The sequence below is a fragment of the Stenella coeruleoalba genome, assembly GCF_951394435.1.
Source record: "Stenella coeruleoalba genome assembly, chromosome: 5".
Classification (NCBI taxonomy): Eukaryota; Metazoa; Chordata; class Mammalia; order Artiodactyla; family Delphinidae; genus Stenella; species Stenella coeruleoalba.
Window position 1 is genome coordinate 138529124 of NC_137150.1, and position 23274 is coordinate 138552397.

The 23274-nt window shown below is 42.2% G+C and overlaps 1 protein-coding gene across 2 annotated transcripts; it reads right to left on the reverse strand.

Annotated features, from left to right (window-relative positions):
* Window positions 1-15627: 15627 nt before the first annotated feature.
* HMGN1 (high mobility group nucleosome binding domain 1) lies at window positions 15628-22150 on the reverse strand. Of its 2 annotated transcripts, XM_079921733.1 has the most exons (6): window positions 21982-22150; window positions 21625-21657; window positions 21504-21533; window positions 21371-21421; window positions 18195-18323; window positions 15628-16574 (listed from the first exon to the last, which is right to left on the reverse strand). In XM_079921733.1, exons 1-6 carry the CDS (start codon window positions 21994-21996, stop codon window positions 16527-16529), a joined length of 306 nt encoding a protein of 101 aa, XP_079777859.1. In that variant the 5' UTR covers window positions 21997-22150; the 3' UTR covers window positions 15628-16526. The 2 variants fall into 2 exon arrangements, with proteins under 2 accessions (XP_079777859.1, XP_079777860.1); XM_079921734.1 differs by lacking the exon at window positions 21504-21533 and having other exon boundaries at window positions 15631-16574.
* Window positions 22151-23274: the final 1124 nt, after the last annotated feature.

Sequence of the window (23274 nt, forward strand, 5' to 3'; positions counted from 1 at the left end):
AAAGTTGATTCATGTAAAATAATTTATGTATTAAGTCATGAAGCTAGTATTAAAATGAACTCCCTTGAACACACCATCCAATTAAAGAGTTAGACCATGATGGGAATTCCCTGGTGGTCCAGTGGTTAGGACTTGGTGCTTTTGAAACCATGCATCTCAGATTGGGACTTGAACCCATGAGTCTGGGACTCGAACCTGGCCCAAACCCACAGTCTTCCGACTGAGATCACACACCTGGTTTCAGGACTTAATGAAGCTCAGGTCCTTGATGTCTCATCGCAGAAAGAATTCAATGAGAGACAAAGTGATAGGTAAGAAGTGGATTTATTTAGAGAGAAACACACTCCATAGACAGAGTGTGGGCCATCTCAGAAGGTGAGAAAGGCACCAGGGTATGGTGTTGTCAGTTTTTATAGTGGGGGGTAATTTCATAGGCTAATGAGTGGGGGGAGTATTCCAGCTATTTTAGGAAGGGGTAGGGATTTCCAGGAATTGGGCCACCACTCACTTTTTGATCATTATGGTCTCCTTAGAACTGTCATGGAGCCTGTGGGTGTGTCACTTAGCTTGCTGATGTGTTACAATGAATGTATACTGAGGCTCAAGGTCTAGTGGAAGTCGATTTGTCCACCATCTTGGACCCATTTGGTTCTAATCCTTTTATGTCATGTCCTCAGGCTATGTCATTCTTTCAAAGGTTGTGCCCTGCCCCCTTCCTTCCTGTTTCACTTTTACTGCCAAGGTCCAGGTTCAATCCCTGGTCAGGGAACTAAGATCCCAAAGCTGAGTGGCACAGCCAAAAACCAAGACAAAACAAAACATGATCAACATTGTTGAAGTTAACCTCCCAATTTTATCCCCTGCTTGGCCCCCAGAGGTACCCACTGGCCTGAACTGTATGTTTATCAGACACTGCTTTGGTTTTTAGTTATAAATAGTTTTACTAGGTATATAGGGTTCCTTCCATAGCATACTGTTTAGCATCCTTGGTTCTGAGCTTTGAAAAAATGAGATCATATGTAGCTGTATCAGCTGAGATCTCTCCCAAAACAAACATCCACTCTCATGGTTCAAAGGAAAAGATTGTATTGAAGGAGGTACAAGTTGGGGCCTAAGTTGTGGGAACCAAGAAGGACAAGACCAGAGCGGCCTTGCAGAGCAGCCAAAAAAAAAAGAGGACAGAGATCAAGTGGATGGAAGCAAATAAGTGAAAACCTGTGTATGCTTGGTTGAGATTTTCTTTCACTCCATATGGTAGTGTTTCTGTTTCAGCCTTGTTGCATGTGACTGCGGTCCATTCATTTTTAAGAACTGTTTAATATGCTGTTGGATGGATGTACACCATGTATTAACCCATTCTCTTGTGGACGGACGTCTGGACTGTTTCTAGTGTTTTACGGCTATGAACAATGCATGCTGCTATGAAGATTTCTGGGATAGTGGGTGGAAGGCCTTGCCTGCAACCAAGAGTCTCGTTGAAGCCGGGAAGAATCCTGGGGGTTTACAACCTTTCCTGGAGCAGAGATGACCCAATCACTCCAGGGGGGATTCATTAGCAGGACAACAGTTTCTGTTTTTCATTTTGCTAAAATACATATAACACAAAATTTACCATTGTAACCATTTTCAGCGTACAATGCAGTGGCGTTAAGTGTGTTCACAGGGCAACTGTTTATTAAAGTAGTAAAATTGAACAGGTAGCTCGCATTATTGTTTCTTTTTTTGCAGTACACGGGTCTCTCACTGTTGTGGCCTCTCCCGTTGCGGAGCACAGGCTCCAGACGCGCAGGCTCAGCGGCCATGGCTCACGGGCCCAGCCTCTCGGCGGCATGTGGGATCTTCCCGGACCGGGGCACGAACCCGCGTCCCCTGCATCGGCAGGCGGACTCTCAACCACTGCGCCACCAGGGAAGCCCTGTTTTTTTTTTTTTAGCTGGCATTATTGTTAAGCCGAGGTTTCTCCCACAAATTTTACACACAGAGTATGTACAAATTTTCAGATATCTTGATTTATTTATGAGAAAGGTACACACAGTTCTGGGTAGAATTTAGCTGAGAAGAGAATACAAGTTTGGGTTTAAAAAAAAAATCTCTTTTGGGAATTCCCTGATGGCCCAGCGGCTAAAACTCTGTGCTTCCACTGCAGGGGTCACAAGTTCGATCTCTGGTCAGGAAACTAAGATCCTGCAAGCCGTGAAGTGCGGCCAAAAAAAAAAATCTCTTTTAATAGATTTTTTTTTTTTTGAGCAGTTTTAGGTTCACAGCAAAATTGACTGCAAGTTATGGAGAGTTCCCTCTACCTCGTGTCCCCACACATGAATAGCGTCCCCTGATATCAGTCAGCATCCCTACCAGATGGTACTTTTGTTACAACTGATGGTGCTGCACTGACACATCATTACCATCCAAAGGCCATAGTTTACATTAGGGTTCACCCTTGGTGTTGTACAATCTATAGGTTTAGACAAATATCTAATGACAGCTATCACACAGACAAGTTTCACTGCCCTAGAAGTCCTCTGTACTTTGCCTGTTCATCCCTTTCTCCTCCACTAAGAGTGCAAGTTCTTATTTTCATGTTTCCTTTCTTTTCCTAAGGGGGCCCCCAAACATGAAAGGTGTGGTGAATGTAAAGGAGGTCTTAGGCTTATGAAGCAGGATGTGATGAAGTTAATTTAGCCAATCCCCTACTGAGAGACACTGGGCTCCTATCAATTTCCGCCATTACTATCAATACAAACATTTCTGCCATTAACATAAAAGAATCTGAAAAAGAATATATGTATATGTATAACTGAATCCCCTTGCTTTACACCTGAAATGAAGACAACATTGTAAGTCAACTATACTTCAGTAAAAAAAAAGGAATGAACTGATACATGCAATAACATGGATGAATCTCAATCCCAAAAACATTCCTGAGTGAAAGAAACCTGTTACAAGAGTACATATCACGTGATTCCATTTGCATGAAGTTTTAGAATAGGCACAGCTAATCTATGGTGGATAAGGTAAGACTGGAGTGGGAGTAATGATGGAACAGGAAGGGGTGTGAGGGGATTTCTGGGGTGATGATGATTTTCTATATCTTGACTGGGGGGGGGGTTGGGTTACACAGGTGTGTCTCATCAACAGTACACTTGAGATTGGAACATTTCAGCAGATGCAAATTTCACCTCAAAAGAAAAAAATAGAACCATAAACAAATATTGAACTCTAATTAATTATATGCATGCTGAAGTATTAGGGGGAAGTGTCCTGATGTCTGCAACTGACCTTGAAATAAATGAAGAAAACAAGATGAATTGTTGGTTGCGGGGAGGAACGGGTAGAGGAACAGAAAGATATGGAATAAAGCAAGTATAGTGAAAACATCAATTGTAGAATCTAGGTGGTGGGTACATGGGTGTTCTCTATAAAATTGTCAACTTTTCTGTATATCTGAAACTATCATAATAAAATGTTGGGACAAAAACTGTACCACAAATTGGGGAAACAAAACTTTTATTGGAAGGTTAAAATTGAGCCATATAAAACTGAAATAAAACTCAAGTTCTAGCCATGCAACTTTCTAGCTAGTTGCTTAATCTGTGTCTGCTGCAGTTTTCCCATATATTATGTGGACATGATTCTTCTTTTTTAGGGTTTTGTGAGAATGAAATTAGGTAATATACTTAAAGTATATTAAAAACATAGTGGGTAAACAATGAATGGGTGCTTTTATATTCCTCTTTGTGACTATAATCTAAGAGTTCAAAGAAGATGGCCCTCGATGCGGATTAGAAAAATCTAAGGAGGCTTCCTAGGAGGTGTGATTTTAAAGAAGAGTAGAATTCAGGCAGAGCAAATCAAGGGCTTTCCTGGTGGAAAAAAAGCCTGAGGAAAGGCCTAGAAACAAGAATGAGTTCACGTGGGCAAGTTTGGTGTGAGGCGAAGACCCTGCATTTTGTCTTTTTCAAAATAAAATTAAAATATCTGCGTATGTCAATCTCCTGATAAAGGAAGACTTGAACAATTTACTAGGCACCCATGAACACTTTCAGGGGCAGGGTCTTTACATGTGAAGTGAAGACAATTTTCAATTCCGTTGTCTGAGAGTAGAATTTTACTGTCTACTGCTCTACAACTTCCTGGAAACAAAATTTCATTCTCTTTACCCTCTTTGCCAAGAGATGCAGGACCTGGCAGGCACTGAAGCTGCGAACAAGAGTCCTTTCTCGGGCTTCCCTGGTGGTGCAGTGGTTGAGAAGCCGCCTGCCAATGTTTGGGGAACGAAGATCCCAAATGCCACGCGGTGTGGCCAAAAACAAAAACAAACAAACAAACAAACAAAACACGCCCTCCAAGGTGCAAACCGTCTCCCCTCTCAGCCTCCTTTGCTGTCTCACTTCCACCCTTGTCCTGTGTAGTAGGCAGGACGATGGCCCCCAAAGGTGTCCACGTCCAAATCCTGGAACCTGTGACTTTGTTACTTTACATGGCAAACGGATTTTGCAGATGGGATGAAGTTACAAATTTGACACAGGGAGATTCTTCCGGATAATCTGGGTGGGCCCAACGTCCTTGTAAAGAGAAGTGAGGCAGGAGGGTCAGAGGCAGAGAAAGATGTGACGGCAGAAACAGTGGACAACGTGATGCAATCGCTGAGGGGTGGCACACAAGCCAAAGAATACAGGCGGCCTCCAGAAGCTGGAAAAGACAAGGAACCAGAATGTCGCCTAGAATCTCCAGAATGAACGCCGTCCTGCTGACACCTTGGTTTTAAGCCCAATGAGACGCATCTCAGATTTCTGACCTCCAGAACTTCAAGGTGATAAACCTGTGTGGTTTTAAGCCACCAATGTTGTGGCAATTTGTTCCAGCAGCCAGAGTTAGCTTTTATTTATTTTTATTTTTAAAAATAAATTTATTTATTTTTATTTTTGGCTGTGTCGGGTCTTTGTTGCTGTGCGCGGGCTTTCTCTAGTTGTGGCGAGCGGGGGCTACTCTTCGTTGTGGTGCGCAGGCTTCTCATTGCAGTGGCTTCTCTAGTTGCGGAACACGGGCTCTAGGTGAATGGGCTTCAGTAGTTGTGGCGCGTGGGCTCAGTAGTTGTGGCTCATGGGCTCAGTAGTTGTGACTCATGGGCTCTAGAGTGCAGGCTCAGTAGTTGTGGCGCACGGGCTTAGTTGCTCTGTGGCATGTGGGATTTTCCTGGACCAGGGCTCGAACCCGTGTCCCCTGCATCGGCAGGCGGATTCTTAACCACTGCGCCACAAGGGAAGCCCCAGAGTTAGCTTTTAAAAGTATAAACTGGAGCACATTGATCCCCTTTTCAGTGTTTTCCCATCACACTCGGAACAAAACCCAGACTCTTTCTGTGATCTGGCTCCTGCATACCTATTTCTCCTCAGTCCCTACTGCTCTCCCTAACCCTGATTAAGCCTGCCTTTAATTCCTGGACTAAACCCAGCTCATGTCAACCTCAGGGCCTTTGCACTTGCTGTTTCTTCTGATCAGAATGCTCTTCCCGCAGACCCTCACATGGGGGGCTCCTTTCCTCTATGTCTCTTCAGAGATGCTGCTGCCCCAGGGCAGCTTTCGCTAAACACCCTCTGCAAAATAACATGGCTCCATTTTCTAGAGTCTTGCCCTCCTTTTGTTTCCTTTATAACCTGACTTCCTGAAATTATCTCACGTATGTAGTTTTCATTTGTCTCCTGCTGGCCTCCTCAGAACGTAAGCTCCAACAGGGCAGGGAACTTGCCTGTTCACTGAAGTATCTCTCACCTTACCCAGACACAGGGGCCATCCTAATAACCACATGTTGAATGAGTGCATGACTCTGTCTTCCTGATCACACACCGTTGTTTCACCAGTGAGCCTTCCACTGATAAATCATTTTTCATGCAACAAGAGCAAAGAGCTAGATCGTCAAGCATATCGGGTCACTGATTACTTTATTTCCAGTGCTTCCTGCCAGAGCTGGGGATAAATCAGCATATAGCCCCCAAACCAGTCATGAAGTAAGTAAAAAAGGACCCTAATTCAAAAATATACCCCCTAGGGGACTTCCCTGGCAGTCCAGTGGTTGGGACTCCACGCTTCCACTGCAGGGGGCCTGGGTTCGATTCCTGTTTGGGAACGGAAGCCATGAAGCACAGCAAAAAAACAAATAACCTCCCCTTCATCACGCAGCTGAAGGCTTTTAAAAAACTTATCTTTGGGCTTCCCTGGTGGCGCAGTGGTTGGGAGCCCGCCTGCCGATGCAGGGGACACGGGTTCGTGCCCCGGTCCGGGAAGATCCCACATGCCATGGAGCGGCTGGGCCCGTGAGCCATGGCCGCTGAGCCTGCGCGTCCGGAGCCTGTGCTCCGCAACGGGAGAGGCCGCAGCGGTGAGAGGCCCGCGTACCGCAAAAAAAAAAAAAGCCCAAAACAAACAAACAAACAAAAAAACCTTATCTTTGGATATTCAGATGCCTTGCCTCATCCTCAGACACTTAAGCCCTTTCGCAGCTTTTGGTCTGTCTACGTGGAGACTGTAGTCCTCTGTGAAAGGGATTTTTTTCTTGGAGGGATTTAGGGAAGGGTAAAGGAGGGAGGGTGAGCACAGGACTATAAGAGATGTGAATAGATTCTTTTCAAGTGACCATCTTCTCCTTGAATGCCCCCTACTCGTCTTTTACGATATTTTTATGGATACTTGAAGATTTCTTTCCAGAGCCTTTCATCCAAAAGGAACTGTGACAGAGCAGATGGTGGAGATGTCCATACTGAAATGCAGAGGGCACACTGCTGTTTAATGGCAAACCGTTGTGAAGTATACTGTTCCTCTTTCCTGCCAAGGCATGTCTCACCAAGGGTTGACTGCAAGATCTTCTTCAGAAACGTCTTCAACTTATCAATAAATTGCTGACGCTGCTGGAAGCTGTAACCTCCCATTAGCTGCCACTCCGTTCAGTTGTTCTGAGTCAGGTACCCTTCTCTCCTCAACCTCCATGACCCTGATTCTTGGCCAGTTTGGGGTGGGGTGGAAGGGAGGGGTTAAAATTACCCGGAGAAGACCTAAAGCTCTGACTTTGTTCAGGACCCCCAGACCCACCAAGGGATTTGTCCAGTTCACCCTGAAGTGGGAACCCCAGCCTCTTGGTCCTTTTTTGAGACTCTCTAGCTAACCTCTAAAAAAAACTGATCTGGACCTGGATTTCTTTTTCTCTCCTTGGTTTCAAAAAGTTTTTTACAAAAGTATTATGGACTTGCTTCAGTAAATTCAAATCATATAGACATAAATCAATTCAAAAGTTAAATTCCCTTTCTAACCATTGCTCCCCTCTGCCTTGAAGCCCTCTCTCTGGGGGGAGTAGCCACGGTTAACTGTTTACAAGTGCCCTTATTCCATGCTCATCCAAATATATTCATGAGAACGGCATCGTATTCTTTTTAGCCAAGTGCTATTCCATAATACGGAACAATGATGATATACTATAATCTATTGTTGGATATTTGGACACTATTACAAATTCTATTACATTGAATGTTCTTGTATGTATATCCTTGTGCAATTGTAGTATGAGTAGATTCTTCAAAAGTAAATTGTTAGGTCAAAGGATGTATTAAACACATTCAGAGAAACAGAATGTGTAATATACAGAGAGAGATTCATTTAAAGGAATTGGCTCGCGCAGTTATGGAGGCTGGCAAGTCCCAAGTCTGCAGTTCAAGTCCCAAGACCATCTGCTGCAGAAAGCCCTCTTGCTCAGGGGAAGTCAGTCTTCTGTTCTATGCAGGTCTTCAACTGATTAGATGAGGCCCACCACATTATGGAAGGCAAGCTGCTTTACCCTAAGTTCACCGTTTAAAATGCAAATTTCATTCAAAAACACCTTCAGAGAAACATCTAGAATAATGTTTGACCAGATATCTGGGCACCATGGACCAGCCACATTGGCATATAAAATTAGCCATCACAAAAGATATGTTAATTTAAATTTTTGATAAGTTATTACCAAACTGTGCTCTAAAAAGGTCATTCCAATTTATACTTTGACCCAGCAAGTGTAAAGGCATGCCCTTAAACCCATATCCTTACCAACATGAAATATCATTCTTTTTCATTTTTTAACCCATCAATAGGTGAAGATGGTATCTGTTGTTTTTATTTGCACTCATCTCTAGTGCAGTTAAAACTATTTTTTACAGAAAATAACAATTGTTATTTGTTAGGATGTGGAGAAATTGGAACACTGGTGCACTGCTGGTGGGAATGTAAAATGGTGAAGCCACTGTGCAAAATCGTATGATGATTTCTCAGAAAATTGAACCTAGAATTACCATATGATCCAGCAATTCCACTGCTGGATATATACTCAAAATGACTGAAAGCAGAGATGTAAACAGATATTTGAATACAGACGGTCCCTGACTTATGATGTTTTACTTATGATTTTTGACTTTACAATGGTGTGAAAGTGATACACATTCACAGATTTGAATTGTGAATTTAGATCTTTTCCCGAGCTAGCAACATGCTGCCTGATACTCTCTCGTGATGCTGGGCAACAGCAGCCACAGGTCCCAGCCAGCCCCGCAATCACGAGAGTAAACAACCGGACACCAACAACCGCTCTGTACCCAGACAACCATTGTTTTCCACTTTCAGTACAGTATTCAATAAATTACAGGAGACAGTCAACACTTTATTACAAAATAGGCTTTGTATTAGACGATTTTGCCCAACTGTAGGCTAACGTAAGTGTTTTGACCATGTTTAAGGTCAGCTAAGCTAAGCTAGGATGTTTGGTAGGTTAGGTGTATTAAATACATTTTCAACTTAATGATATTTTAAATTTAGGATGGGTTTATCAGGATGTAACTCTATTGTAAGTCGAGGACAATCTGTACTCAAGTTTATAGCAGCGTTATTTACAGTAGCCAAGAGATGGGGGCAACCCAAGTGTCCATCAACAGAAGAATGGATTAAAAAAATGTGTTACATACATAAAATGGAACATTATTCAGCCTTAAAAAGGAAGGAAATTCTGACACATGCCACAACATGGGTGAAACTTTGAAGTTATGCTAAGTGAAATAAGCCCAAAATGACAAATACTACATGATTCCACTTACATGAAGTACTTAGTCAAATCCATACAGACAGAAAGTAGAATGGTGGGTGCCAGGGACTGGGGGGAGGAGAGAATGGGAAATTATTGTTTAATGGATACAGAGTTTCAATGGGGAAGATGAAAAAGTTCTGGAGATGAATGGTCGCAGAACAATGTAGATGTACTTAATGCCAGAGAACTGTACACTTAAAAATGGTTGAAACAGTAATGTTATGGTATGCATATTTTCCAATTAAAAAATAACTATTTTTAAAATTTGTATTTCTTTTGTGAATTGTCTTTTCATATCATTTGCTCTTATTTCTGTTGAGTTTTTTCTTTTTCATATTGACCAAAGGAATTCTTTCTATACTTTGGACATTTAACAGTTTGTTATACGTATTGCAAATATTTTCTCCCTCTCTAACATTTCTCAGATATTTGTTTAAATAACACCAAATAAAAGTTTAAAATATTACAACATCAAATATGCAGCTTTTCCTTTATGGCTTCAGATTTATTACTTTGTGGAGAAAGGTAGGCCTTCCCCATTTCATAATTATAAAACTATTCTATACTTTCAGAGTTTTTCTATATTTAGATTTTTTAATCTATTGGAATTTTTCTTTGTGTGTAGTGCAAGGTAGAGAACCTAATTCACTAACTGATAGTTTCCTAAATGGATGGCCAATTGGACTGAAACTTTTTTCTGAATGGTCTCTTCCTCAGTGATTTGAAATGCCACAATTTATCATAAATTAATGTTTTGGCCTATTCTGTTTCATTGATCTTTTTGTTTATTTCTGCTCCAAAATCACATTGCTTTTAATTTTTTAAAATATTTATTTATTTATTTATTTGGCTGCGCCAGGTCTTAGTTGTGGCGTGCGGGATCTTCGCTGCCGTGTGTGGGATCTTTAGCTGCGGCACGCAGGATCTTTGTTTTAGCTGTGGCATGCGGGACCTAGTTTCCCCGACCAGGGATTGAACCCGGGCCCCCTGCATTGGGAGCGTGGAGTCTTAACCACTGGACCACCAGGGAAGCCCCTCACATTGCTTTTATTACTGTAGTTTTATAGGACATTTTGATATCTGGTAGGGCACGGACCCCTTATTCATATTCTTTTATCAAGAACTTCTTGACTAGTCTCACAATTGTCTCTTTCTGATGAACTTTAGAATCAGATTTCCAATTCCTGATGGAAATTCTACTGGCACTCTGATTGGAGTTGCATTACATTTTTAGATATAAAGACCTGACCCCCTTAAATATTGACTCTTCTTAGGAACATTGTATTCCTCATCTACTCAGATCTTTCACGTCCTTCAGTCAAGTCATATTTTTCTTTGTAAAGAAAAATGCCCATTTTTTAAAATACATTTATTTATTTATTTATGTTTGGCTGCACTGGGTCTTCATTGCTGCGTGCGGGCTTTCTCTAGTTGCAGCGAGCGGGGGCTACTCTTCGTTGCGGTGTGCAGGTTTCTCATTGCGGTGGCTTCTCTTGTTGCAGAGCGCGAGCTCTGGGCACGTGGACTTCAGTAGTTGTGGCACGTGGGCTCAGTAGTTGTGGCGCACGGGCTTAGTTGCTCCGCGGCATGTGGGATCTTCCCGGACCAGGGCTCGAACCCATGTCCCCTGCACTGGCAGGCGGATTCTCAACCACTGCACCAAGCCCCTCTTATTTATCTTTGAAGCCAAAATGAACTAAATATTAAATTCAACTAATTTAGTTGAGCTAATATGAATAAAATGTTTTTCTTAGATTTTGGGATAAACAGAGCCTGGATACTTGGCAAAGGAGCACACTGCTCTTCTGAACTTCGGGACTCAAAATGGGTCTTGGCCAGCATCAAAAACGGGCATTTTTCTCTGGGACTTCCCTGGTGGCGCAGTGGTTAAGACTCTGCCTGCCAATGCAGGGGACACGGGTTCGAGCCCTGGTCCGGGAAGATCCCACATGCCGCAGAGCAACTAAGCCCGTGTGCCACAACTACTGAGCCTGTGCTCTAGAGCCCACGAGCCACAACTACTGAGCCCACGTGCCACAACTACCGAAGCCCCCGCACCTAGAGCCCGTGCTCCGCAACAAGAGAAGCCATTGCAATGAGAAGCCCGCGCACCACAATGAAGACCCAACAACGCAGCCAAAAATAAAATTAAAAAAAAAATAAGATAAATAAGTGAAGCAAAAAGTGAGAAATCATGCTACAACAGCTAAGACTGTCTTTAAATATATTTCTTGTGAAAACCCAAATCAGCATTGGTGGCAATTATAATCTTGCATATTTTAATACACAGCCACATCCTTATACAGACACATCCAAGCATGCAAGACTTTCAGCTTTTCCTCTCTATGAATCATGCATAACAGATTAGTGTATTTAAATTTTTACATACATAAATTGAATGTATCATTAGTTTTCATACATTTTTCAACTTGAATTTTCTCTGGGTAACAAAGTGCTTTCAGAGATAAAATGTAATATTAACAGAATTTACAGTTATGAATTAAACCTAAAACACAGCAGTAATCTTCACAGTTAAAGATGTAAGGAAACATTGCGGGACTTAACCAACGCCATAGTCTAGTAAGTACCACAGCCAGATCTTATGAGCAAGAGTTCTCATTTACAGCGCTCAACTTAAAGTTAGTTCAATCAAAAGTATTTTCTGGGCTTCCCTAGTGGCGTCCGGAGCCTGTGCTCCGCAACAGGAGAGGCCACAACAGTGAGAGGCCCGCGAACCGCAAAAAAAAAAAAAAAGGGCCTCTCACTGTTGTGGCCTCTCCCGTTGCGGAGCACAGGCTCCGGACGCGCAGGCTCAGCGGCCATGGCTCACGGGCCCAGCCGCTCCGCGGCATGTGGGATATTCCCGGACCGGGGCAGGAACCCGTGTCCCCTGCATCGGCAGGCAGACTCTCAACCACTGCGCCACCAGGGAAGCCCCCATAAAAGATTTTAAAAGCTGCCTGGGAAACCCATGGAATTTCAGCCTTCCAAGAGACAGAGGGTTCACATAATAGATATCCTTCGTTTAAAAGCTCACTATCGAGAGGAACGAGGTCCTTCCTCTACTTAAAGAGTTCCTTTATAAGATTCACTGTCACAGATAAAAGCTAGTAACATTCAAAGATCCCCAGACTTAAATTCATAGAATATTCAGGAAAAGGATTTAAAGAGTGACACTTAGATGTATTCTTTTACACCTTGGCTTTGATGAACTTTTTTTTTACTCACATCTTTTGCACAGACTTTTTATTTTGGTCTCTGGTATTCAATTCTTTAATGCTTCCTATCTAATCTAATGCTATTCAATAAACTTGAGCAAATGTTTTACTTAAAAAAAAGAAATCAATGTGGAATCAGCATCCGAAGGTAATATGTTGATGCGAAAGATGGAACTAGCCACACTGGATTAAAAAGAAAAAGAAAAAAGCAGCTTCTCGTTAAATTGAATCTGCATGTAACTCCCTGACAAAATGTGTAAAAGACCAAAGATAAATTAATCATTTTTACTACCTATGTAAATATCTGCTTCCTGTGCATTTTGTTCACTTTTAAGTTCCTATTTATAGATACTGTTTTTAAAATATCCATCCTTATTTGCTTCAAAATAATAAGGATGGTCTAGATTAGCAATGGTTGGATGGCTCTGGGGACTGGTTAACTAGAATATGGGGATTTAGTATACTGTGCTGCTTCTGAGTATGGGCAAAATTATCCTTAATTAAAAAGAAAAACTGTAACGGCCAAATTATGGCACAGCCATACAATGAACAAATAAGCAAACATTGAAACATTTTACAAATAAAGAAAAACCCAAACATATATGAAGAAAATTCAACACGTTGAAAATAATTACTTTCAGCTTCTGGGATTAAATGATTTTACTTTATTTTTATTTTTGTTTTGTTTTTTTAACAACCCTAAACATTTATGATCTGAAAATCAATTTGTTACTGAGCTGCTTCCCATTATCTATTTAAGACTCTTCATCACCTATTTAAGTTTAATGTCTTGAAACTCTCAACTGTCTTGCAATTATGTATTTTTACTGCAAACTCATGGAACAACTGTGGACTGTGATAGGCAAATATATATTTAGGATATATCTGTATGCATTAATAGAAATCACCCATATTTTAGTTTCACAATGCTTGTCTTAATGGGGAAAATGTCTAAATGTCTGACAAATTACATTCTTGAAATAAAATAGTATGCAGTGCTTACAAACGCTATGTAAGTATACTCATTAACCTAGGAGAAAGTTCACACAGTATGAGAAAGATTACAAACCAGGATGTAGCAGGAATTCCCTGGCCGGCCAGTGGTTAGGACTCCGTGTCGCCACTGCAGGGGGCATGGGTTCAATCCTTGGTCGGGGAACTTGCAAGCCGTTGAGGCTCGGCCAAAAAAACAATAACAAAAAACAAACCAAAAAACAAACAAACAAAAAAGAACACGGATGTATAATGACACCAATCTTGTAAATTTGTAAAAACACAGAAAAGGATCTGAGAAAAATGCATCTTTAAACAGTTGCCTAGTGAGTGAATTATAATTTCGGGTGTTCTTAGCTTGTCTGTTTCCTGAGTTTTTCCCCCAGTGAGCACGGATTGCCCCTGTACTGAAATTACACACACACACACTTCTCCCTGCCCCCGCCCTCACACTTGTATACACACTTACCAAACACCCAGACAAGACTCCTTTCCCAGGGCCTCCGTGATTATCATGCATCTCCGCATCAGGCACCAGGTTCCATGCCTTAATTCCTGATTAGTCTACATCTGAAAGGTCAAATTCAACCTCAAACAAGCCAAGAGAATGCAGGGTTCTTGCTAACTGCCTTTTCTAGTTAACAAACGAGACTGTCTGATTTGTTAGCATCATTACTAAACAGTTATCTTCCTTGTCCTTCTAGGACATCTGAACTGACCTCCACTCAACCATTCCTATCACTCAGTTCTCATTCAACTAGTTGTTGAAAGGGCAAGAAATTAACTTTTTCTAAGTACTGATCCCAGAAAAGATGCCTCAACGTGTTTTTTGGGGTTTTTTTTTAAAGTAATTGTTTTCTTTTGACAGCTGAAGAGAACACCCACTTGAGGGTTCATTTTATCATTAAAAAATCATAAAAGGATGCTTAAGGCAAGGATCTAGAAGTACTACATTCCAATTTTCTATAAAAGAGGCAATTTCTTTTAGGTATCAATCTATACAAGAAGTGAAAAAACCTTACCTGCTGTGCTTTTTAGAAAATTAATTAATCTCTTTAAACATATTACTAGCAATGAGTTCAGAATAAGAAAATCTTTGCATCTGTAAACATTTATCACATTCGTAGGGGTGGACGGTTGGGTAATACGAAATGAACACTGCCAGATGGGTTACAGGGTTAAAATTCACTAGTTTTTTTCCCCATTGGTTTATTTTTTAATTTTTAAATATTTATCTATTTGGCTGCACCAGGTCTTAGTTGCAGCATGGGGGTTCTCAGTCAAGGCATATGGGATCTTGCTCCCTGACCAGGGATCGAACCTGGGACCCCTGCATCGGGAACGTGGAGTCTTAGATCACTGGACCACCAGGGAATTCCCTTTATTTTTTTAGATAACCCTTTAACTGCAACAAGTAGCTGCTAGAAATTCTGGTACCAAAAAATCGCATGAAGTATCCATACATACAGCAAGAGAAAATGTTTCAGCTCCATTTAAATTTGCATATCCAAACAGTCTAACAAAACTTAGAAACTACAGGCAAATCTACTTGCATCACTGTTTCAGGTCCTCCACCAAGAATTTTCCCACTCCCCAAGAGTTGCCAAAGCCCTCTTTTGGGTGTCATTTCAACCCAAATCAATGTCCTCTGCATTTCTTTCTGTAGTTTCATGTTTTACGATGCCACACCTCACCGCTGTGAGCTCTGTTCACACTGGGCATTCCCGCGGCACACAGCCCTTGCAGAGTTCTATGATCCCCCGGGACTCGTCGTTAATCTTTGGCCAGGCCACACAGCAACGTAGCACGTAGGACCTTAGCTCCCCAACTAGGGATTGAACCTGCGGCCCCTGCACTGGAAGCTCAGTTTTAACCACTGGACCGCCAGGGAAGTCCCCCCAAGGACTAATTTTTAAAGCATTCTTGCCTCCTACTAATCAAGTCCACAGGCAAAATAACATCAAACGTAGAGTTCTAAACTTCGTTCCAAGGCCTCTCCCTCTTTAGTGGTGACCTTGGCAAGATGCCATCTCTGGCTCCACTTCTGCATTTGCCAAAGCAGCAGTGTCCAGTACCTCTAAAGACTATTTAGACGGCAAAACAGAGGGAAGGACTTGCATGAAAGCGAATCTCGAAAATACACAAATACAAACCTATAAGATCCCGTGCTAGCTTATTCAGTATTTATAAGCGTAGTTCATAGGAAGAGTGAATAATTAACAGGGGACTGATTTCCCATTAAACCAATTTAGTCACAAAAGCATCTTCAAAGTACACTGTTGAAGTATTACAGAAAAAATGAAGTATTCCACTCTTCCAAAATTTTATTAAGACTTTGGAAAAACAAATGTGAAAATTCTTTAAAATGAAATTTAAACCACAACTTAATCCATGTGCTTCAAGAAATTCTTTCATAATTGAGATTTTATTTGTTGTTTTGAGGATCAGTACACAGACATTTCAATTTGTACACAATTCTCAACATACGTACCAAAAACCTAAAAAATCATGTAGTTGTGATTCTTTTCTGAACAGTTATTCCAGTGACTTTCCAGCTTAAAATTTGGGGGCAAATTTTCCTTCACAGGATATCAAGTACCAATATCTTCAAATATTGATATGCTGTTACATCGTAAGTCCCACTAATTCACAATTTAATATCACATACACTACATACTCAAATTGTCAATCGTTCACAGCACATTAACAGTTACTAGAAGAACTGGACTACCACGACCAAAGATGTTACAGAGTGCACAAAACTCTGCCCAGGAGAGCCAAGATCAAGGGGTGAGTGGTTTGCTTTAGGAAACAATTCTACCAGAAACAACGTGGGAAGAGAAGTAATTTAAAGTGTTTAAGACATTAAATGCGCAACTGACTCCAAACTGCCATGTAGTATGCTTTGTATTATAGGATATAAAAGCTACCCTCCATCTGTGGAATGTTAAGCTGACACCCAAGACAATCAAAGCCTCCCATATTCAATATCCCACTATTTTCTGGTTGTACCAAAAAATAAACAACCAGCAAATGATTTCACCTCTTAAAAAAAAGCATTTACACTTAAAAAATGGGATGAGGTGGGATTCCTTCCTTTTTAAAAATGTTTCTAGAGCTACTAAAAAACTTGCATTTACAAAATAGTTGATAAAAATATTCCTCTGGATTGTACAAGAAGGGAAACAGGGACCACTGATAGGACCAGGTGTGTGATATTAATCAGACTTGGCTTCTTTCTCTCCTGCTTCATCAGAAGCTGGGCTCTGCAAAATCAAAGGAAAAACAGTGATAGAACATTTGACTTCTGTGTCAGTGTTATAATGTTAGAGATATTTAGCATTTAATACAGTGTAAGTTTTACTCATTACTATTATTAAGTCTTAACAATACATTCAATCCTCATTATTTGTAGATTCTGCATTTATAAATTTACTGACTCACTAAAATTTATTTGTAACCCCAAATCAATACTCATGTTTCATGTTCCATGGTCATATACGTGCAGATACAGAGCAGCAAAAATATGAGTCACCCGACACAGACATTCCCAGCTGAGGCCCTTCTGCCTTGTTTCAGCTGTAACACTGTAAACAAGTGTCTTTTTCACACTCTGTTTAGTGCCACACATTTCACATTTTTTTTGTGCTTTTGGTCAACAATGTTTACTAGACAAGTATAGTGCTGTCCAGTACTATGTGCTATGCAAGAAGGTTGTGACGCGCCATGTGGAGAAGACACACGTTAGACAGCCTCACTGAGGCACGAGTTATAGTGCTGTTTCTGTTGGCCCTGAGTTCAATATTAACTTACCCAAAACATACATTAAACAGACACACATAAAATAAGGTTATGGTTTGATCTGTTGATGGAAATGTTGTGATGAGAACATTTTGAGAATTTCCACTATGAGCAACTGTCCAGCATACAGAGCAACCTTATAGAACACAACCATCATGAATAACGAGAATCAACTGTAGTTGATAAAAGGGCTCAGAAGGCCTCATTCTCCCCTTATAACTGGATTAATTTCATCTTACTATCACATAATATTTGACTTGGGGTTAGATTTAGGAATTTGTGACTGCAAATCGGGGGAGTAAGTAGTTATTATGTTAAAATCTGATCTATAAATATAAAAGTCTAAAAATTAATATTCTATTTATATTTTCTGCTTAGCCAATGTTAAAAAAAAAAGGCTTGGCTTAAAAAGTTATTTACCACAACCTTGCAACACACTTTTTTTTTTAAGGTAAAACCTCTTTTTCTCAGAGCTTAAAAGGATAAAGATTAAGGACATCAATCTTTTTAATTGCTTAATCTAAGTTACTACTTAATCCTAGACAAGTGGCTTTTAAGAAAAATAAGCCTTCTTTATTAGAAAGTGGGAAAAATAAGACAAATGAGAATCAATTAAAAAAATTTAAAGCAATATCCAGAATATAAAAACCAAACAAGATTATATTAACAGTTCTACAGATGGCAATTTGGGAAAAAAAAAAACTAGAATATTTGTTTAAAGAAAACCCCTAGGTCATGTTAAAGAAAGAAAAATGTGTTATACCATTTAGTAAATTAAATCTTTTTTAAAACTCACACAAGCAATTAAATTAATAAACCCTATATACAATAAAGATCATGAACCTGATTTTGAAATTCTGAATACATTACAATTTCTTGTTCACTCACTTAAAAAAACCCATTTACACATATATTTTCAAATAGGATCTAATGCATAAAAATAATCTGTCCATTCACTTGGGAGTTACTGTACAAAACTCTGTTCAATATCCTAAAGGATAAAGACTGCCTTATCTGCTACATAAAAATATAGTTTATTATCTACTCTTCAGAGTCAAAATGAACAACACACAAACACTTCTGACCTCCTCATTTTTAGTTTCTCCGTTTTCTGCAGGTAAGTCTTCTTTAGTCTCTTGGTTAGCCACTTCAGCCTGCTTTCCCTTTGCTCCCCTTTTCCCTTTTGTTTGCACTTTTTTGTCAGAAGATTTATCCTGTGACAGAACAAGAATATATTTTAAGTATCAACTCTGCACTTACTAACATTTTCTGACTTGCTAGAGAGATTGCATCCACCGCAGTTGCAATGTTAATGTGGTCGTGTGTCACTCTGAGTTACAGGACACACCTTAAGGTCCACCCCCAGTAATCAGGACCACACAGCACACTGAGGAGACCCCTAACAGCACCTGCACACCAAGCGTCATCAGACTTACAACAATTAAACCTAATTAAACCTAAAGCCTCAGCTACAACCCTTCTCCACTTTCTCAATTACCCACTATTCTCTAAAGTTCCACATGAGAGAACGAATGAAGTGAAGAAATGCTGGAGGAATCGCTTCCCCAATATAACCCTACCTACCCCCAAACTCTTTAAGCAGGAAAAATAATCAAAACCACTGTCTTGACAAGATGGTTACCCTCACAGTTAAGACCTTTCACCTGAGAAAAGCACCATGTTGTTAAGGTCAGACTGACTATTCTACTACAGTTCTGCTACAGTTAGTCCCTTGATATCATATGAGAAGTAGCTAAAAGGATCAATTTTGAGTTTATCGTTTTCATTTAGGTGTTTGAAGAACCTGAAAAGCACAGGTGTTAGTATGATAAGAGATTCAAAGGTTAAGCCACTTTAAAGTAATATAAAACAGTATTTCTGGACACCATCAACTGGGAAGGAGACACTTAGGTATTTCCTGTAAGTAGAGAATGTAGTTAACAGCCGACTTAGATAAGACCAATAGTGACCGATACTTCTATAATGGCATTCCATACATGAATGCATGACAACTACTAGTAATTCAGTATCTTTAGAATAATAAATTACCTAAACAAACATATTTGGGACAACACCGCTACATACATTGCCACCATGAAGTGTGACAATCGTTTCTGTATTTAAAAATGATTCTTTTATAATCTGATTTCTTTAGATTTCTCATTAATTTAATAACCATTATCACAGTAACATAAAAATGTAAAACCTGAAACGTGAAAACAGAACTATGCAATAGCCTGGACTGAAATAATACCATTTTAACTATCAACAGCCGGAAAGTGACACAAAACAAAATAAATCAACACGTCCGTAGTATGGTAATCAATACATCAAAAGCTTTACCTCCTTTTTAAGGCTTTAAAACGATTCGGTTATGAAGACAAAGATATGTTATTGAAACTAAAAGGGGAAAAAGGCTCCTCCCCTCTCCCCATCATTTTTCCTTTGGGAAAACTGAACTGACAGGTTTGTTTCTCAAGAAACACTGACGTGAAAACTTACCTGTTGATTATAACTGATGTCCCAAACCCAACTGGAGGTAAAATTTGAACTGTTTTCATTAAAAAACAAATTTTAGGGCAAATCAAAATACAGACACAGGTAAATAAAGAAAACTTTGGGCTTCCCTGGTGGCACAGTGGTTAAGAATCCGCCTGCCAATGCAGGGGACACGGGTTCGAGTCCTGTCCGGGAAGATCCCACATGCCGCGGAGCAACTAAGCCCACATGCCACAACTACTGAGCCTGTGCACTAGAGCCCGCGAGCCGCAACTACTGAGCCCGCGTGCTGCAACTACTGAAGCCCGTGGTCCTAGAGCCTGTGCTCGGCAACAAGAGAAGCCATTGCAATGAGAAGCCCGCACACTGCAACGAAGAGTAGTCCCCACTCACAACTAGAGAAAGCCTGCACGCAGCAACGAAGACCCAAGACTGCCAATAAAAATAAATTTTTAAAAAAATTAAAGAAAAGAAAAAAATTGAGAAAACAGGCATAGTATTCCATCCAATCAGTTTATTTAAAAAAGCAAATAATAAAACATGTAATAATAAAACAGTATACTGTTCAAGCAGACTTTTTGCAACAAGAGCCACTATTTTTCCCGCCTACTCTTATTTCTCATACAGAATTATCCCATTATTTTCTGGTGTAAGAAATTTCAAGTTGACATACTACGCCTACACCTTCCTTGAACCCTCTTAAAAAGGATCACAAAACAGAACTTTCTATTGAAAAAACGTTAAGATTTTTACACTCAGCTCTGTACAATGTTTAAAGAAAGAAATGAAAGGAATCTTTGATTATGCAGTGTTTATCTTTCACCTACACTTTTAGGAAAGGGGTAATGAGGATAAGGATTTTGGGGAGAGACTTCTAATAGCAAACTCTCACTTAAGTTTTGAGTAAACAGAAATTAATCACACCATGAATTTCCCCTGAAGAACAAGGAAGAGCTTTACAGAGGGTGGCATCAATGCTAAATCCAAACACAAAGTTACAAATAACATGCACACATTTAGCTTTTCCAACTTAAAAGTTTTCAAACCTACATATATATATCCAACAACTACCCAAAGACCGGCAATGTGAATAAAGCAATCATGGATCTATTCTAGAGCAGCAACCATGATACTATTCACGATAAAATAACTTAGTGAACTCCTACACATATAATGGTATATAAAATACTTTTAGAAGACTGTTCATCATGTTTTCAGAGAACACAGCTCTTGATCTACCCCTGGACATAAGATATGTCCCCCTACCTTGCCTCGAGCACCTTACATGCAAAAACTTACACATTCCCTATCTCCTGGCCTCAGTCCTAGCCTTGCTGATATTGTCAAAAGAGGAAGTACAAGCACGCAACCAACAGAGGACCCCTAACCAAAACATACACAACACAAAGAATGGATTTCCTTGGTAAGCGAAAGTTATTCTTCAATATTTTTAGCCGTCTTAAGTTTCCCAAATTCTGCAGCAGCATTAAGGTGATACATTATATTCCCGTAAACCGGGATGATAACTACATCTACTGTATTTTACCCAAACCAGAAAAAGCATTGTTTATTGAAGTTACTATAACATAGAATTAAAGTGATAAATAAGGTAACACTATGACTTTTTAGGAGACTATGACATCAAACTGTAGTTGATTTCGAGATTCTCAAAGTCAAGATCTCAGCTGCTGGCAATGCGCGTGAGGTAGCACTGCAGCATTTCGAAGACACCACGATCTCTTAAGGTGAGTGTGAAACCTACCTTTCCTGCCGCCTTTTTTGGCTTCGTTTCCACTTTTGCAGGAACCGGTTTCTGAAAGGCAAAGATAGCACTGAGTTTCTTCCCTGGGTACAATCCCACGGAAAAGAGAGGTCAGGGGGCTCGCTTTACTTACAGCTGACAACCTCGCCGATCTCCTCTTGGGCTTTGGGAGAAAAAAAGGAAAATGAGCAAGGAATGCGGGGTGCGGTGCAAACCGAAACCACCCCCGGGAGAGAAGAGGAGCGGGTTCTTACCTCCTCCTTCGCCGCCCCCTCGGCGGAGCTGACCTGCGGGAAAAAGCAGACGGCGAGTGGACGCAGCCCGCAAACAAAAGTGCCCACGAGCCCAGCGCCCGCCCGCCCGCGAGAACAATGCTCGGCCGCGTGACGTCAGCGGCTTCCCGCCGCCGCGTTCGAATCTCCCACCCTGCTCCTCGGGCCGCCGAACGTTCCAGAACGGCGCGCCCGGGGCCGCCGTACGCCCGCCCGCCGCAGGTCCGGACGCCTCGCGGGCCCAGCGCTGCCGAGAGCGCGGCAGGCCTGGGCCTCGCGGGGCGCCGGGGCCGGCCGGGCGGCGGAGGGGGGCGTGTGAGGGCCGCGGCCGCCGCTCACCTTCCTCTTGGGCATCGTCGCGGCAGGGCGGGCGCGTGCCGGGTGCCTGCGGGCCGCGGCGCGCCGAGAGCCTTCGCGAACCTGGGCTGCCTGGCCGCTGCCGCTCCTCCCGCCGCCCGAGCTGCTGGGACCCGCGGCGGGGGCGGTGGGAGAACCGGATGGAACCGGATTGGGAGCCCGCCCCCTCCTCCCCCCGCGTCCCCCAGCCGCGGGCTCCCCCTCCCCGTCGGCCGGGCCGCCCCCCGCCCCCGCCCATTGGCTACGGGGCCCACCGCGCCGCGGCCCGGGCCCCGAATAGGTGAGGCGGGCCGTCACTCGACCACTGCGCCCCGCCCCCGCTCTCGGCGCCCCTACCCGCCCGCCGTCTCGCAGGGCCCCAGACCCAGGCGAGGGGGCGGGGCCCCACAGGCAGCTCTCGCCTCACGGTAGTTTGTTTGAAGCTGAGCTGCAAAGTGCGGTCTGCGCGCCGATTGGCGGAGGCCCGCCACGTGGTTGCCGGGTGAGCCCGCTCACCACCCTGCTGGATACCTGAGCGCCCGTCAGCTCCCGGAAAGCCCCAGGATAGGGTCTCTCCCCTCTAGGGTCAATTGGATCTCACAGACTGGGAAGGGAGAGACAACAGGTTCAAGTACGAACCAATTTCTCCCAACTCAGTCAGTAAGAAAGGCTATCTAATAGGTCTCCCGTCTTGCTGGCCTGCGGGAAATGGGTCCTAGTGCGCAGGAGCGGGAAGGGAGGCCGTGGGAAGGAAAGTCGGCGCGGGCACGCGCGGGTCTCCAGTGCGCAGGCGCGGGTCTTTGCGAAGGCCGTGGAATTGCGGCCCGGCTACCATACAAGGTTGCTCGCGGTCCGGCCTTTCTGTAGCTTCTTTTAAGTCATCCGTCCTTTGGGGGGCCGTGGGTGCAGGCGGTTTGTCTCAGGAGCATAGTGGGCGTATGAGTCCCGGCCCCCACCGGCCCTAGGACGCGGACCCACTCTCAGACCCCCTGGCCGGCTGATCTACTGTGCAGAAGTGAAACAGGAAGCACGCCCATCCGGCTCCTGCCTGTTTTTTAACCACGTGGCTCACCTAAGCACCTTTCTGAGGTGGAAAGAGCTTCAGGCTGGGGGGTCTGAGCTGGGAACCCCGGAACCTGTGAGGTCACATGTTACCCAGTTTCTTTAATGAATAAGAAAATTATGTTTAGAAGGACTGATTCAGTTGGGTTAATGCAGAAAAAGGTTTTAATCGGAAAATTGTCAGCTGAAATTCATGGAGAAGAAGAAGAGAAAATTCATGGAGTACTTTGAGTC